The 15677-nt window shown below is 42.4% G+C and overlaps 2 protein-coding genes across 2 annotated transcripts in view; both read right to left on the reverse strand.

The window, feature by feature from the left end:
- Positions 1 to 15677, reverse strand: part of LOC131993817 (uncharacterized) — a 107018-nt gene that overhangs the window by 44537 nt on the left and 46804 nt on the right. The window lies entirely within an intron of this gene.
- On the reverse strand, positions 8178 to 11069 carry LOC131993809 (uncharacterized). The gene is made up of 3 exons (XM_059359861.1): positions 10509 to 11069; positions 9703 to 9811; positions 8178 to 9226 (listed from the first exon to the last, which is right to left on the reverse strand). Exons 1-3 carry the CDS (start codon positions 11042 to 11044, stop codon positions 8699 to 8701), a joined length of 1173 nt encoding a protein of 390 aa, XP_059215844.1. The 5' UTR covers positions 11045 to 11069; the 3' UTR covers positions 8178 to 8698.

The raw sequence follows: 15677 nt of genomic DNA on the forward strand, positions 1-15677 counted from the left end.
ATTGCTTTTTTTACAAGGAGAATTATGGGAGGGATTCATGGAATAGTGACGAACTGTAAAAAACATTGTCCATCACCATATATGTTACTCTTTTATGTAACCAGAAAAGACAAAAGGAAATTCATAGATAAATGTATGAAGTGTTGTGCACAAGTGGGTTACACATTGTAACTCAAAATTAACTATATCCGTATATTTTACTTTTGTTGTAGAATATAGGACCACTATTCTACTTGGACTGCTCTAGGTAACAGCTCATCTTTTTATGGAAAAGTGATACATCTGTTTTTCTGTGTATCTGTGAAATAGATCACTGTTAATTTCAAAGCTTTTTATAGTGGCATGCTCTACTGTTGTACTCCAGCTCATTGTATGAGAGTGTCCATTGGTTCTCAATTTAAAATCAGATATTCGTTGGTATGCGATGGACTTGGAAGAAAAAGAATACTTAATCCACTTTTTTTTCTGGTGCCTTGTCTCAACGACAGTAAACTGAACCACATTACTTTCTAAGGACACTGAGAACTGTGAAAAGGGTTTTCATCAGAAAATGTGTAATAATGCATTTTGAAATTCTCAAATGAATCATTGTCCCTGTGAGAGTTTACTTAGATTGATTAAAGATGATACCAGACTACTCTGTCTTTTAACTCTGTGTCAGTTGCCTTTACTTTGCTTCTGCTATTGTTGTCATGAGATATAGACCTATTTATTTTTTTGATGATAGCTGGTTAAAACACATTCTGTATGTAAACTTATGTTTTTTTTAATTTCCTTCAGATCTTTGTTATGCTTGTATTTGGAACATGTTTTGCATTACCAATGTTTGTAATTTAACTGTTTTTGCTGTTTATGGACGAGACTTTTACAAAATAAACTAATGGGAATGCATAATGGGACTGTACTCCATACACATCACAAACAACAACAAAAGTTGATACGTTTTGGCATTCCAAGATCCTTAGCACCAATGAGACAAAACTCCCAACCCCACACAATTTATACCCGCAACATTTTAACCACACAAAGGTAATACCTTTCAGCGTATCCCTTTTTATAATACCCAGAACCTTATAGTCAACAAACAAATGAAAGCACGAAAGCATCTGTGTTAATGAAAACTGTATTCACTGTCAAAGTCCAACAAATTGGTCATTTACAGTTCATTCCTTTGTTTTTCAGTTCATGTGTAGAATAATGCGGGGAGAGAGGAAAAAAAACCCTCTGTACCTTTAAATGAAAACCTCCTCAAGAGAGAAAAAAAACAAAAACACCCTTTTCCGGAGAAACACAAAACCACAGAAGGGCGAATCGGCGCCGCACAACATACCTAGGGGATGGATGGGAGGGCGTGGACAGGCTGGCTGTTACACTAGGGCTGCGTCTCATGTCCCTTATTCCGCATTCCTGCTTCCCTCACTTTCCTTGCGTCTTAGTCCCGCCCACCGGGGGGATGCATGAAACGAAGCAAGGAGAGAGGAAACGATTTAAGAGACATGGGGTGCGTTCCAAGTCCCTTAATTTTCGCCTCCTCTATCCTCTATCCTCACTTGAACCTGAAGTTCTTTCGCGGGCGCCATCTTTACGACCGTTCCAGAGCTCTTATTTGTGCGCAGAGGATAGAGGATAGAGGAGGCATATCGGAGGAGGCACAATCGAGGATACATGCGAGCATCCTAAGCGGAAGTCTTTTAGCGGTGTCCCCGCCCCCTGACTGGACATCAGTTATTGATTAGATGCTGCAGCTGATCAGATTTATCTTACACATTGCAACATCGCTGTAGTTTCAAACTAGTGAAAACAGATCACAGATTGAACTAAAGTGTGTCACCACAAGTTTTATATTTTATTTATATGATTAACCATGTAGTTAAAATCTGTTTTATTGTGGCTCTAAACAACAAAAACACCACAAACATATTTCTTCATTTATAATAAATTAAGAGAAAGATCGCTCCAGAAGCTTTTTTTTCCTTTTCATGATCTGTTTTTCCACCATACAGATTTATTATGGATATTATTCAAGTTTTTAAAAAAAAGAAACAGTAGAGAGTATGAGAGTCTGTCCTTCAGCAAGAAACACTTGCTCATTTTCATCAGTCCCACATGAGTCTGATCATTGCTGAGTGTAGCTTTGATCTGAGTGACATAATTTACATTTTACCTTAATCATCCAACCTAATAAAATATTGGCCGGTGTTCAGCGGACACAATTATGTTCTGGGATATCAAATGATTCATTTATCACCAGGATCGTCTACTACAACGGCGTATTAGGGCCATGTATGAAAAAATAAATAAATAGGGACCCAGGGGAGAGGGGCCCAGCCACCATGGCACGCGTAAAAACACATAACATGAGGTGATGGTACTACATCACCACATTTCATTCAATTCTACCTGCGGGATGTCTCCAGCTTTTCCATGATTCACTCTGTTTTGGGTGTTGTGGGAACTTAACTGTAGGTAAAAACGTCCGGAAAAAAGGATATAGGAGTTGAACTGGTCTTCTTAATATTGTCCTGTCTGATGTGCGCACAGCACAGGATCTCAAAAGTCCATCTCTTTCCATGAAGAGTTCCTTGACCATGCCAGTTTTCCAGATCTGGCGTGGCACTTTGTCATCTCCGATGAGTACCAGATCACCCTCTTTTAGAGGTGTGGGCCGTGGAGTGTTTGTGGTGTGGGCGGATCTCAGCTCCAGTAAATACTCCCTTTTCCAGCGAATCCAGAAGTCGGTGAGAAGGCGCTGGCGATATTTCCATCTTCGAGTCAGCTCCTCTCGGCTGCAGTTGAAAGTTTGCTTTGCAGCATGAATGGGCTTGGGTGGCAGAGAGGAGAGTCGTTTTCCAATAAGGAAGTGGGCTGGTGTCAGAGGCTGAGGTTCTTCTGGTTCACTGTAGACAAAGGTGAGTGGTCTTGAATTAATTGTTGCCTCTACCTCTGCTAGTAGAGATGATAGCTCCTCAAAGCTCAGTGAAGCTCTTCCCATTACCTTTCTCAGACATGTCTTTACTGATCTAACCAGTCTCTCCCAAAAAAAAACCCACCAAGCTGCTCGTTCTGCAATGTACTTCCATGAGATGCCCTTGTTGGAGAAGTACTTGAGCATTTCAGGCTCCTTGATGGCTTTCCAGCAATCGATGGCTTTTTTCACCAATTCGAGGTGGACTGCATGGGTAACTGCACAGGTGAACAATGCTATGTATGTTTTTTCTACGCAGCTCTTGCTCTTAACATACAGTGGGCCAGCAAAGTCCACTCCTACAGTTTCAAAAGGAGGTGATTCTGTGATCCGATCTCTTGGCAGAGGCGCAGTTATCTGCTGCATGGCTTTTGCTCTGAATCTTTTACAAGTGGTGCAAACTGCAATCATCCCCTTCACCAGTTGTCGGGCTCGGGGAATCCAATATTTGTCTCTTAGTTGCACCAGAGTGTCTCTCATTCCTGAGTGCATCACTTGATCATGACTGTGTTTAATCAGCATTTTAGAAAAACTGTGATTGGGAGGTAAGATCCATGGATGCTGCTCACTGAAGCTGAGGTCTGAATGTTGCAGTCTCCCTCCCACACAGACTAAACCATTTTCATCAAGAAATGGCTTGAGGTCTCTGATTTTTGAGTCCTTGTGTATGTCTCGTCCGGCTCTTATTTCACTTATCTCTCTCTGGAAACTTTGATTTTGTGCCTCTTCGGATGAGCCACCTCTTCGGATGTCAGCTCTCCTTGTCTTTTTTCCTTCGAGAGACAGTTGTGGATGAATCTTTTAATCCAGGCTGTGATTCTGAGTACAGTCCTCAGTTTGCTGTAGTTCTCCAGCTTCATCAGCGGATCTGGTGGTACATTTTCTGTGTTACTCAGCTGGACTGTGACATGGCTTGACTTGAGCTCAGCCTGTATGTCCTCTTCACAGAGCTTTTTGTTTACTAGCTCTGGCTGCTTTGCTGAACTCAGAAATGGCTGGGTTTAATTTCCCACTACAGTGTGACCAGGCTTCTGGTGGGGTCAGTGACTATATCTGTCACTCTATTAGCGACAAACTGTTTCCATCTTTGCGCTGAGCTTCGGATCCACTGGATGACTATCATGGAGTCTGACCACATGCAGATCTGGCTTGTGTGCATGTTTAGCGCCTTTAACAGGTTGTTTCCCAGCCTCGCTGCGAACAGAGCTCCAATTAACTCAAGACGTGGCAGGGTGAGTTTCTTAATGGGTGCAACTCTTGATTTGGACATGATCAGTCTGGTTACAGTTTTCCCCTCAGCTGTCTGACCTTGGAGATACGCTGCTGCGCCATAGGCCCTCTCACTTGCATCACTGAACACATGAAGAACTTGGTTCTGTCCATTTTGCAGTTTGTCGGTTCCATACCACCTGGGAATGGCTATCTGATGCAGCTGGAGCAGTTCCACACACCATAGCTGCCACCCTTGAGCGAGGTCGTCTGGCAGCTTCTCATCCCAGCTGATGCCCCTTTGCCACATGTCCTGGAAGAGACATTTTTCTCTAATGGTGAATGGCGTCAGAAATCCCATGGGGTCAAACACTTTAGCTGACGACCGCAGGACACTCCTCTTTGCGTTCTCTCTCTTGTGGAAAATGTCCATCAGATGTTTGAGGTTGAAAACGAAGTCGTCAGTTTCTGGTCTCCATACCAGACTGAGCACCTTTAACACACAGCCGTGTGCTTCAGGTTCCAGAGCGAAGTTGAAACCCTCTTGCAGCCACTTGGCCTTCAGCTCCGCAGAATTTGTTGTTCACTTACAGAGGTTCATGCCAGCCGTGGACAGGATCTCTTTCGCATGTGTAGTTAGTGCATAAGCATCTTCAACATTGCTTGAGCTGGCAATGAAGTCATCAACATACAGGGAGTCTTTCAGAGTGTTAACAGCCTGTGGGTGACTTGTCTTGTATTTCTCCAAGTGGTTTCTGATTGTAGCTGCAAGCAAGAATGGGCTTGATGACACTCCAAACACCACACGAGCCATCCTTAGTGTGCGTGATTTGGTGTCCTCAGCATCAGGAGGTCCTGTGAGCCACAGGAATCTCAAAGCATCTCTGTCCTTGTCAGCAACAGATATTTGCAGGAATGCTTTAGTGATGTCTGCCATGAATGCGATTGGGTGCAGCCTGAATCTCACCAAGACGGTTAGGAGATCTGGGTTTAGATTTGGTCCAGCGAGCAGGCAGTCATTAAGAGAGGGACAGCTGTCCTCATGTGATGAAGCATCGAAAACAACTCTAAGCTTGGTTGTTGCCTTGTCCTCTCTTATTACAGCATGGTGAGGCAAGTAGTACTTGACAGTGCTGTCCTCAGTGCCTGCTTTGTGACTGTTGTCTGGTATTTCTTCACATATTCCCTGCTGAAGATAGTCTTGAATCACATCACTGTATCCCTTGAACAGTGTCACGTCAGCTTTCAGTCTTCTTTTCAGCCCCTCAAATCTTTTCCGGGCAATTCTCAGATTGTCTGGGAGTTCAGGTGCATCTTGTCTATGTCTGTCCATGGCAACTCGACTTCATATCGCTCTTGACTGTATCTGACTGACCTGTCAAAGTTCTGTTGCGCGGCAGTGTCATCAGGTCGTTCTCCATCCTTGCTGGAGATGCCCAGAGACTCTATTTCCCAGAATGCACGTAACTGGTTAGAAACGTGGCTTCCTCAATGCAAATCGTCATGCATGAAGCTTCACTCATTCTTGACATGGACACTGGTCCTTGCATTGTCCAGCCGAATATAGTTTCTATGGCAACCAGGGACTCTGATAGTCTTTCCACTCTGCCAGACACCATTTTCCAGTACTAGTCGGCACCTATCAGTACTGACAGCTCCAGATCTTCACCACTGCTGCCTGAAACATCTCCTGATGGCAGCCCCTTTTTCTCTAGCTGTTGCCTGATTTGTTCTCCTGGAACCTGCATGATAGCGGAGCTCACTTGCGGTGTTTCACAGCTTCATTCTCGATGTTTAGTTCTTTGTTGCCAAGATTTTGCAGAACTAATTTCACAATGCTGTGTTGCTTTGTTGCTGGGCTGCTACTGCCAAAGGTGTGGAGCTTTAAAGTCTCTTTTTTCACAACAGGTAACCCCAGTGTCTTTACCTGTTTCTGCAGGACGAAACTCCTCTGACTTCCTCCATCCATTAAGCAGCGCACCTTTCTCCTCCCCTTTGGTCCCTCTGCCCACGCTGTTACTGTTTGCAGCAGAACTGTATTTGGTTTTTCTGTGCTTGTGTTCACTGTGTGGGGAGCTACAGAAGAAATGACAGCTTCAGTTGTCTCTTGAGCAGTATTTGGGGGCTCAGTCTGCTCATCCTTATCACACATAGGGAGGTTGTGTCTCCGTCCACACTTGCTACAAGAGATGCCCTTGGTTCGGCAGAATTTGGCCAGATGCCGTTGTCCAAAGCACACAAAACACCTCCCCATTTTCTTCAACTTTTCCTTTCGCATGCTGACTGTATCATCTGTACACTGTTCTGATTTATGGCTTGTACTGTCACAGAATAAACAGCTTTAGGTAGAGTTTGAGCTGCTTGTGTGGAGAGTTGCAGCTGATGGAAAGTTTGTTTTCTGAATTTTCCACCCCATGGATCTGGTTTGTGACGATGCTGTTGAGCAGGTTGTGGGTCTTTGTTAAGGCTTCCCAGTTTTGTTAAGTGCATGGCACGCTCTCTGCTTTCAAAACTTCTTGCTGTAGGAAAGTGACAAGCCCTTGGACCTTCAGCTCCTGTCCTGAATCTGTTTTACGTGTGTAAGCAAGAGCAAGGTCATCTGGGATCATCTGCAGTAATATGGGGCACAGCAATCCTCCATATGTATCTGAGACCACCCCTAGTGACTTCAAGCCTCTAATCTGGACATCACACTCATCATAGAGCTGTCTCAAGGCGGCAATGTCTGAAGATTTCTTAACTGGAGTCAAGCTGAGCAGTTTATTCATATGTGCACTCACCACCAGGTCTTTTCTTCCAAATCTCTCCTTAAGCATATCTATGGCAATGTCATAATTGTTCTCTATTATTTTTAGCCCTGCTAGTGCTCTTGCTGCTGGACCCACGAGATATGACTTGAGATATGTCAGCTTTTCAGTTTTGTTCAGCTCCCTGTTCTCATGGATAGCAGTCTCAAATTGATCCCAAAACTCCTGCCACATCGATATTTCGCTGTCATATTTATTTATGTACAGCTTTGGTAACTTCACTGACGGCCTGTTGGTCAGTCTGCTTGAGTGTGTACTCACATCGCTCAGCCGAGGCGTGCTCCGTTTGCCCGCTGAAGCCTCTTCTCTATCAACTAGCCTTGTTGCACGGGCTTTCTATAAGTTAAGATTGTCCTGATAGTCCATTGTTTTCATCAGGTCCGCCTGTAGCTCATCCATCGGTATCTCACCTTCAATGTCTTTATTCAAATCCAGGAGATTCTGTTGTTTAGCCGACAATATCGACAGCAGCTCCCGCAGGCGGTCGCAACTCACGTTATCCTTGACAGTTTCCTCCTCTATTGCCCTCAGCAGCTTCGTGGTGGATGCTCTTAGCACTCCTCGCCGTTGTTTCAGTCTCTGTATCTGCTCCGTCATCTTGTCTCGGATCGTCTTTAGCTTGGTAAGCTAGCTACAGCTATCGGCTAACTCCGTCTGAAGTTAATCTAAAGTCCCGGGTTTTCGGCACCAAAATGTGGGAACTTAACTGTAGGTTCTATAAAAACGTCCGGAAACTCTTTTTCTTAGTTCAAACCTTTACTGAACCATCGTGCAGTATTACAGAGGAAAACAATGAACAGCATAACACTACTGAAAACTTCTTTGGGTTTGTTTTTACTGACTTCTTCTGCTAAACCAACACTAATTCTTGACCTTTGACTCTAGAGTAGCACGATACTGCCACCTTGTGGTCTGTATGAGTCACTGTACACAGTAATTTAACTTTCGTAAACAGAAATGAAATGAATGAATGTAAATATTTTATCCCTTTTTAACCTTTTCAACTAAATGTATTACATATGAATTACTCATCACTCCTGCTTAAATTCAGCGCCGCTCTCGGCCTTTTGGCTAAGATCACGTCTATTATCTGTTGTTATCAGTTTAATATAGATAGATAGATAGCAGTGGCGGCTGGTGAAGAATATTCTAGGTGGGGCTGTGCCATATTCAGTTTCAGTAACCATCCCAATACAATTGAACACAAACTACAGGAAACCAGTGCTCTGTGAAATAGTCAGTAATTATTTAATGCCAATATTAAAAAGTTGAGGCATTCTAACACAAAAACATAAACAACATATTGAACAACACAAGCTTTCCATTTGTATTTGAAATTGAACTTGTCACTTTAGGCTCTGTGAAATTACAGTAAACATTTTATATACTAAACAATCAAGAAAATAATCAGCAGATTAATAGGTAGTGAAAATTATCATTAGTTGTAGCTGTAATGTGCTCAGAAGGTACAGTAAGCATCAGTAGATTACAGACTGAGTCTGGTTAGTGTTTACATTCTAGAAACATATACATTAATTATTAATATTAACACACTATTAAGACAAAATATTAGGTATTTATAGAGTGTCATACATTACTGACTGATGTCTTATGCTAAGGTCAACTATATACAAAGAAACGTGGTCAGAGCTGCAGTGTGTGTGTGTGTGTGTGTGTGCGTGTGTGTGTGTGTGTGAGGGTGTGTGTGTGTCTCATCTTATTTATACAGGAATTTTGCCCTTCTCTCCTTCTGAGTGGCAAACTTCTCAATGACCCGATTATTAAAGTCAGGAATGTCCCTAACAAGTTTCTTCTCCATGGAGAGCATAGCCAGAGCATTCATGCGATCCTGTGTCATGGTGTTTCTCAGGAAGGTCTTGATCCTCTTCAGAGTAGAGAAGCACCTCTCGGATTCAGCTGTTGTCATGGGTGTGGTGATGAGGATCTTCAGGAGGCTGACAGTCTCTGTGAAAGTGCTCTGAAGGTTGTTCTCCATGAAGAACTGGTACAGAGGCACTGCACCACTGCAAGCCTTGAACTCACTGTTGTCATAGATGAGGGACAGTTCTGTTTTGAGCTTGGCCTTGTTCAACATGGGGTACACCTCCACTGTTGTTTCAAGCGCTGTATCGGGGAACTTCACACTGTGTTGTGGGAACAACTCTCCGTGCAACAGTGTTGCGCTGATGAGGTGCTGGGTGAAGGAGAACCACTCCTTGGTATGCACCAGGATGGTATCACATATCTGTAAAAGATTCATCATCAGCTTAAATTTGCAAGAAAGATATTTTGATTAAAGTAATTCTGACTGAACACATGCCTTTGTCCAAGTCAAGTATATGATTACTAAGGTTTTAACATTATTCCTAATTGCACTTTACAGTATCTTTACTTCTCCTGATCTTTAACTTCCTATTGGTTTCCCCAACAAAACAAGGTCTACAGGGACATTTCAATAAATAAACCACATATTTTGTTACATGTGAGGATGCCTTATACACTGAATTTATTTCTTATGTGTGTGGATGACAAAAAATCATCACGCTGCTTGTGACTGCTCTGTCATAATCCTGGAATCCACTGAGTGAGCAAAAATATGAATGCAAATATAAATTACAGACTGCCTGCTGCATCATTCGACTGAAGTCAGTTGTGGCAATATGCCATCCTGGGCTACATACCATCAGGCCTGAAAACACTAACAATTACATCACAACTTACCTCTGTAGCCAGCCTCTGTTGTTCTCCTGGTCCCAGCATCCTCCGTCGCTTTATGGGCTGCTGCTGCTCGTCAGATGCGCTGTCCCCACACAGAGAGGAAATGGAGGCCCTGATCCAAAAAATAAAGTTTAAGTTGTTAACTTACCATCAGACTCCTTAACTCCCAGTCACCTCCCCCTCAACACACACATGCACATCCACTGACTCACATATACACACACTCAGGGACTAACACTTATGTCTAGTAACTGCTTTTAAACTGTGATGTACATCATTAACTTAGTATTTATTACTTGTGTGATATACTGAATGAGAAGTTAGTTCATAAGACTGATTTTCTGCTTCTTAACAAAAACAAAAAAGACTTCCACAAGCTGCGCTGCTTTTGGTCTTTGACATTTTTTGTCAGTTTTTTTTTTTTTTTAGCATTTTTCTATTACATTTGTGAGCCAGATGCAACGTAATTACGTACTGCTGTGCACTTGTCCTGTGTAAATTATAGTCTGAATGACAAAAAAGTTAATCTTCAATAACAACTAGGCCTCTTCTAGAAATTGACCTGGTGGACACCTGATTAAGCCTGTTATTACACTGTGTTTAATAACTACTTTACCTGCATTATTATCCAAATCTGACAGACTCTAATCTTTCCTTTTAAAACAGTTAAACACAAATATAATTGTGATGTGCTCTATAATAATCATTCACTTTGAAGGCACATTTAGGGCTTTACATTGTCGAAAGTGAGCAACTCATCTTTCTAACAACAACAGCTTCATCAGCCAGTAGTAAAAATAGTTATTTACCTGATCGTTAGCATGCTGTCTGTGAACCTCTGGACAAGTGCTTTAATGAAGACAGGGTCGATGTTCCTCTTCTGCAGCTGGTTGAAGAGCATGTCCACATTTGGCATGATCTTGTGGAACAATGCCAGGAAAAAACAGAAAGCCTCGTCTTCAAGCATCCTCACAAAGCCCCCAGCCTCTCTGACAGTTGAGGGATCAAAGCTGCCAGAGTCTCTGATGGTCTGGAAACACTTTAAGAGGTCATCCTTGTGCTCGTACACAGTGTTAACAGCGCGACTGTGGAAGTTCCACCGTGTTGGAGAGGCTCTAGGAAGTCTATGCGCAACCACTTGGTCAAGCACGGTGGTTCGCTTGGGTGACCTGGAGAAGAAGGCAGAAAATCCTGCAAGGTCGGAAAAAAAAGTGCCGATTCTGGGGATGTGTGATGTTGCCTGCTGCATGATGAGGTTCAGCTGATGCGCATAGCAGTGGACGTAGTGAGCATTTTCGTATACATCCGTTATCTTACGCTGCACTCCGCCGGTGGCTCCCCTCATCACACTAGTTTGGCCTTGTGTCCATCTGGGAGTATGGTGCTTAGCCTCTCCAGAAGTGCTGTAGCGATGGTGTCGGCGGTTGCGTTCTGGATGGTGATGAACTCGAAAAACCGCTCTTGGATGTTACTGTTTGCATCGAGGTAGCGTAGCACAAGCACCAGCTGACAGTGGGTGGAAATGTCAGTCGTCTCGTCGGCTTGAATGGCGATAAAATCAGCGCTCATTACTTCCTCCAGAATGTACTCCTTTAGCACTGATAGCATGCAGTCCAACAGCTCGTTTTGAATAGTCTTCGACGTGCCTTTAAAAACGGTAGCTGCCTTCAGGTGCTCCTCCAGCACACTGTCCAGGGAGGCAACAAAATCCACCAATCCCCTGAAAATGCCAGGGTTGTCCGAGGAGTCAGTCTCATCATGCCCACGCAACGCCAACTCAAAAGCTCCGCAAAACTTAACACAATCGATTATCTTGGATAAAATGTGCCTGTTTTTATCCACCTCCTCGTTGTGTTTCCTCACAGCAACCCGGTGGCCGTCGTCCAGCTGCGTAGCGATGTTCACCCTCCCTAGCACAGCTAGCTTGACAGAGTTATCCATGTGTGTCCTGGTGCTCTCATGTTTCCTGACTTTCTCTGACAGGTGCTTCATATCCCTCACTCCGGTAACGGTCCATGCTGGATCTGTCCCCGTAGTTTTAAAAAGCAAGCACGGAAAGCAAAATAAGGCATTAGCATGACCGCACCCGGCTAGCCAGGCCTTTCTGCTGTACCAGCTACGGGAGAAGCCGCGCATATACCGCTTCCCTTTTTCGCTGGCCTGCTGTCGGATTGAGAGGTCAGGTTGTTCTGGGCCCAGCTCTTTCACCCGTAGCTTCTCCGCCAAAGTTCTCCTCTCAAATGGGTCTTGAACGAGAGATTTAACCGAGTTAGGGTTGGGTCTTGGAAGAGCGTCAGTGATCGTGCTCGCCATTGTCATGTTGTAAAAATGGCGCCTTACAGCCTCGTTCTGACCTTAGCAGTGGCTCGCTTGGGGCGATAAAATAATCGCCCCAAGCGGATTGGATTTGAGGACGCTGATTGGCCAAATTTTATGTCATGCGTTCACATCTTAAATTAGTAATTGGCTTAACAGTTACATAGACCCGCCTTCTTGGGGCGATTTCTCCATCGCCCCAGAGCTCTTGAAGCACGGGACAGGGGACATGTAGGAAAAGCATACATCTTGCACAGATGATTTTCTATCATATTTTACACATATTACTGGGTGCAGTCATATTTCAAACGCACAAATATTAATAATTTGTATAATTTATTATTATTAATATTATTTATTTATTTATATATATTTTTTTGTGGGTCAAGGGGGGCAGCGCCCTAGCGCCCTCTATGGGCCAGCCGCCCCTGATAGATAGATAGATAGATAGATAGATAGATAGATAGATAGATAGATAGATAGATAGATAGATAGATAGATGGTTGTGTCTTTGGCATCAGCACTCTGACACATATTTGTGAAAATGGAAGAAGATGCTTTAAGGTTGAATCTCCACGATTTAGCAAGTAAAAGCCACAAAGTGGATTAAACCTGAATATTTAACTGATCCTGGCTGAATTTGGCCGCTACTTAGTTTCATAAAAGTAGCGGCGCATAATTCATCATGGAAATATGTTCTATGATTTTTTATTTTCTATTTTACAGTACAGTACAATAACAGTTATTTATAAATAACAATAACGGATAATAGCGGACTTTCGGTCTCTGTAAACACAATAAAGAAATGTATAACTTTCTGAATGGCATAGTTGCACATAGTACATCATAATCTGACGCATATAAATTAATTAACAATAACTTTAGCTACTGAGACGGCATTAATTAACTTAACCGGCAATGTATCAATATGACGTTTATTATCTTTGAGCTAAATATTCTGGTATTTGCTTATTCATATGTTTTTGCTTGACTCTGAACACACGTTTTGTAAGTTAGGTGACAACATTCAGTGTAAACTGAAAATACTTCTATATTTAAATTCATATTGCGCTGCCGGCGTCGCTGTTTCTACGCTCGCCATTTTTAAATCTCCTGGTAGACCGGTGTGTGCAATGCTTTACGGGTAATGGGAGCGCACGGGGATACACACATGCATCCTTGGAATTTGGGCAACAGAAGGACTCTGTCCTCCGGAGCATCCTCGACATTGGGACAGTCCTTCAGCGGATGTCGATGACGTAGTGTCCTTCAAATCCAGCCGTTTGAGCATCCTTCCTTGACATTGGGACACAGCTATTGTTTATGAGTGATCCGACTGACGCTCCCCTCCAGCCTGTCGGCACACAGAGCGCTGTCTTTCAGACCTCTTCTGCTCCTTGTTGACAGTTACAGTGTGTAACGTTAGTCTAAACTTTTTTCACAGCATTAGGTTTATTGTTCCCAGCCTTCATTCCTCACGGGCATTCTCATGTGATGCGTCTTTATGCGTGCCATGGTGGCTAGTACATGAAATCTTTATTCATCTTTGAAGTGTGTGTGTGCTTGCATTTGTGGCACCGAACGGACCCAGTGAGGCATGGACCAGTATTGCCCCCCCTCCCCTGGGTCCGTATTTTTTTTTTCATACTTGGCCCTAATACGCCGTCCTAATATATACAGAAGCAAATAATAATAAATAAATGATATAAAGGCATTCCCGTGCCCCTGAGCTGGACACAGTTCACAGTATAAATATCCAATGCAGGTTGTTATCAAGGCCGGATGAACCATATGGGCAACTGGGCAATGGCCCAGGGGCCCCTGACCCCTAAAGGGCCCAGGGCAGTGTGGGCACAAGCAAAATATGTGCTTATCTCTCGCTTATGTGTTCAACTGTCCGTCTGAGCCATCGCTCACAAATTAATTTTGAGGTGATTTCTATTTAAAATGAGCTGAGGACCAAAATGCTACTTGATTCTAGATTCTTGATTCTTGTTTGTGTCTTGTCTTCCTCTGTGATGCCTCTATCAATTTAATACATTTGTGCTGCTGGGAATAAGCGTTGGTAAATAAATATCGGATGCTTTTAAAGTGGTTGTTTACTTATTTTTTTGTGAAAATTGAGGACACTTCCTTCCTGATCTTTCTCTTTCTTTTTGTACGGTGTCCTTGAGTGCCAAGAAAGGCGCCTTCCAAATAAAATGCGTTATTATTATTATTATCCATGTAGTGGGTCAATTTCTCCAGATTATACTGATGCTGACGTGTTTTGTTTGGACATTGTGGTGCATTTGTAGTTCTATGAGCGTTTGCACATCTGTACATGAAAATGCACTTGATGACAGTTGATTATTAATGTATTGAGTATGTTAACTGTATATTACTGTAATTTATTCTGTATTTTGCCAGATTATGGTGATTCTAGGGACATGATGATGGGGCCCCTAAACATTGTTGCCCAGGGTCCAGCAGAGTGTTATTCTGGCCCTGGTTGTTATTCATGTGCAGGTGTTTGTTAAACAGAGAAAACAAGTATTATTATTATTATTAGTGCATGTCTACAGCTGTTAAAGCCGACTGACAGCTGATTATTATTATTATTAGTGCCTGTCTACTATGGTATCAGCAGTGGCCCGTTATCCTCGTGTACCGCTTTGTGTAGCACCATGGCCGGTTAACTCTCCATGGATGCTAGCATGACATGCTAGCTTGGTAAAGTCCTGTCAGTAGGCTTGTTGGTTTCTGGCTATGTGTTGCTCTCGCCTGGTGTTATTGTTTATAAAAGAGCGTCATGTCCAACCAGACTTAAAGTTCACTATGCACCCAGTCCAGAGACAGCTCTTGCTTTAAGTTTCATGCTTGTTTTGGCGCTGCCACAGCCCCCTGAACTAGAATCCACCGTAAGGTAGCACCAAACCATGTCTAAAGCCTAGGATAGAGAGTTTTGGGCTATTTTGTCCATTTTTTAATCCTTTTAATCCTGCCTGTATACATTACTTAAAAAATGTTTAATGACCTAATAATAATTTATTTTTTATTCTGACTTACTGGATCAACATTTTAAACCAAAAAGAAACAAAGAAAAACTAACATTACTGTGATCTTGTGATTGTGTGTTATCCTGTCATACAACTCTGTTTTTTTATTCTAGTGTCACTAGAGTCACTAGTGTCACTATTTTCTATGTGTCTTGTGTGTTAAGCGTAACAATTTGTCATTTTGTGTCTTTTTGTCTTTTCTATAGTCATTTTGTCTTTTTTTTGTCATTTTGTGTCTTTTTGTCTTTTCTATAGTCATTTTGTGTCTTTTTTTGTCATTTTGTGTCTTTTTTGTCATTTTGTGTCTTTTTTGTCAGTTTGTGTCTTTTTTGTCGTTTTGTGTCTTTTTATTTATTTTGTCTTTTCTTTGTCATTTTCTGTATTTTTTGGTCGTCATTTTTAGTCATTTAATCCAACATAAAAATGGGATTTAAAATATTTTTTTTTACTTTCAAAACACTATCATGCTCAATAAAAAAAATTAAATGTTGCAAATGTGAATAAAAGTTGCAAATATAACATATAAGAGGGTTACATCCAGTTCTATCATTTTATACAAAACATATTTGACCTTGCGTCCAGTTTTACTTGGTTTATCATCACCAAACTGAAACTGGCCTCATG

This window comes from Centropristis striata, chromosome 2 (assembly GCF_030273125.1).
Source record: "Centropristis striata isolate RG_2023a ecotype Rhode Island chromosome 2, C.striata_1.0, whole genome shotgun sequence".
NCBI lineage: Eukaryota > Metazoa > Chordata > Actinopteri > Perciformes > Serranidae > Centropristis > Centropristis striata.

Coding starts and splice junctions, on each gene's coding strand:
- LOC131993809 (XM_059359861.1), bottom strand. CDS start 11,044: ATGAGGGGAGCCACCGGCGGAGTGCAGCGTAAGATAACGGATGTATAC. Junction 9,812..10,508: donor GACAGCATGCTAACGATCAG/GTAAATAACTAT, acceptor TTTTTGGATCAG/GGCCTCCATTTCCTCTCTGT. Junction 9,227..9,702: donor AACAGAGGCTGGCTACAGAG/GTAAGTTGTGAT, acceptor AATCTTTTACAG/ATATGTGATACCATCCTGGT.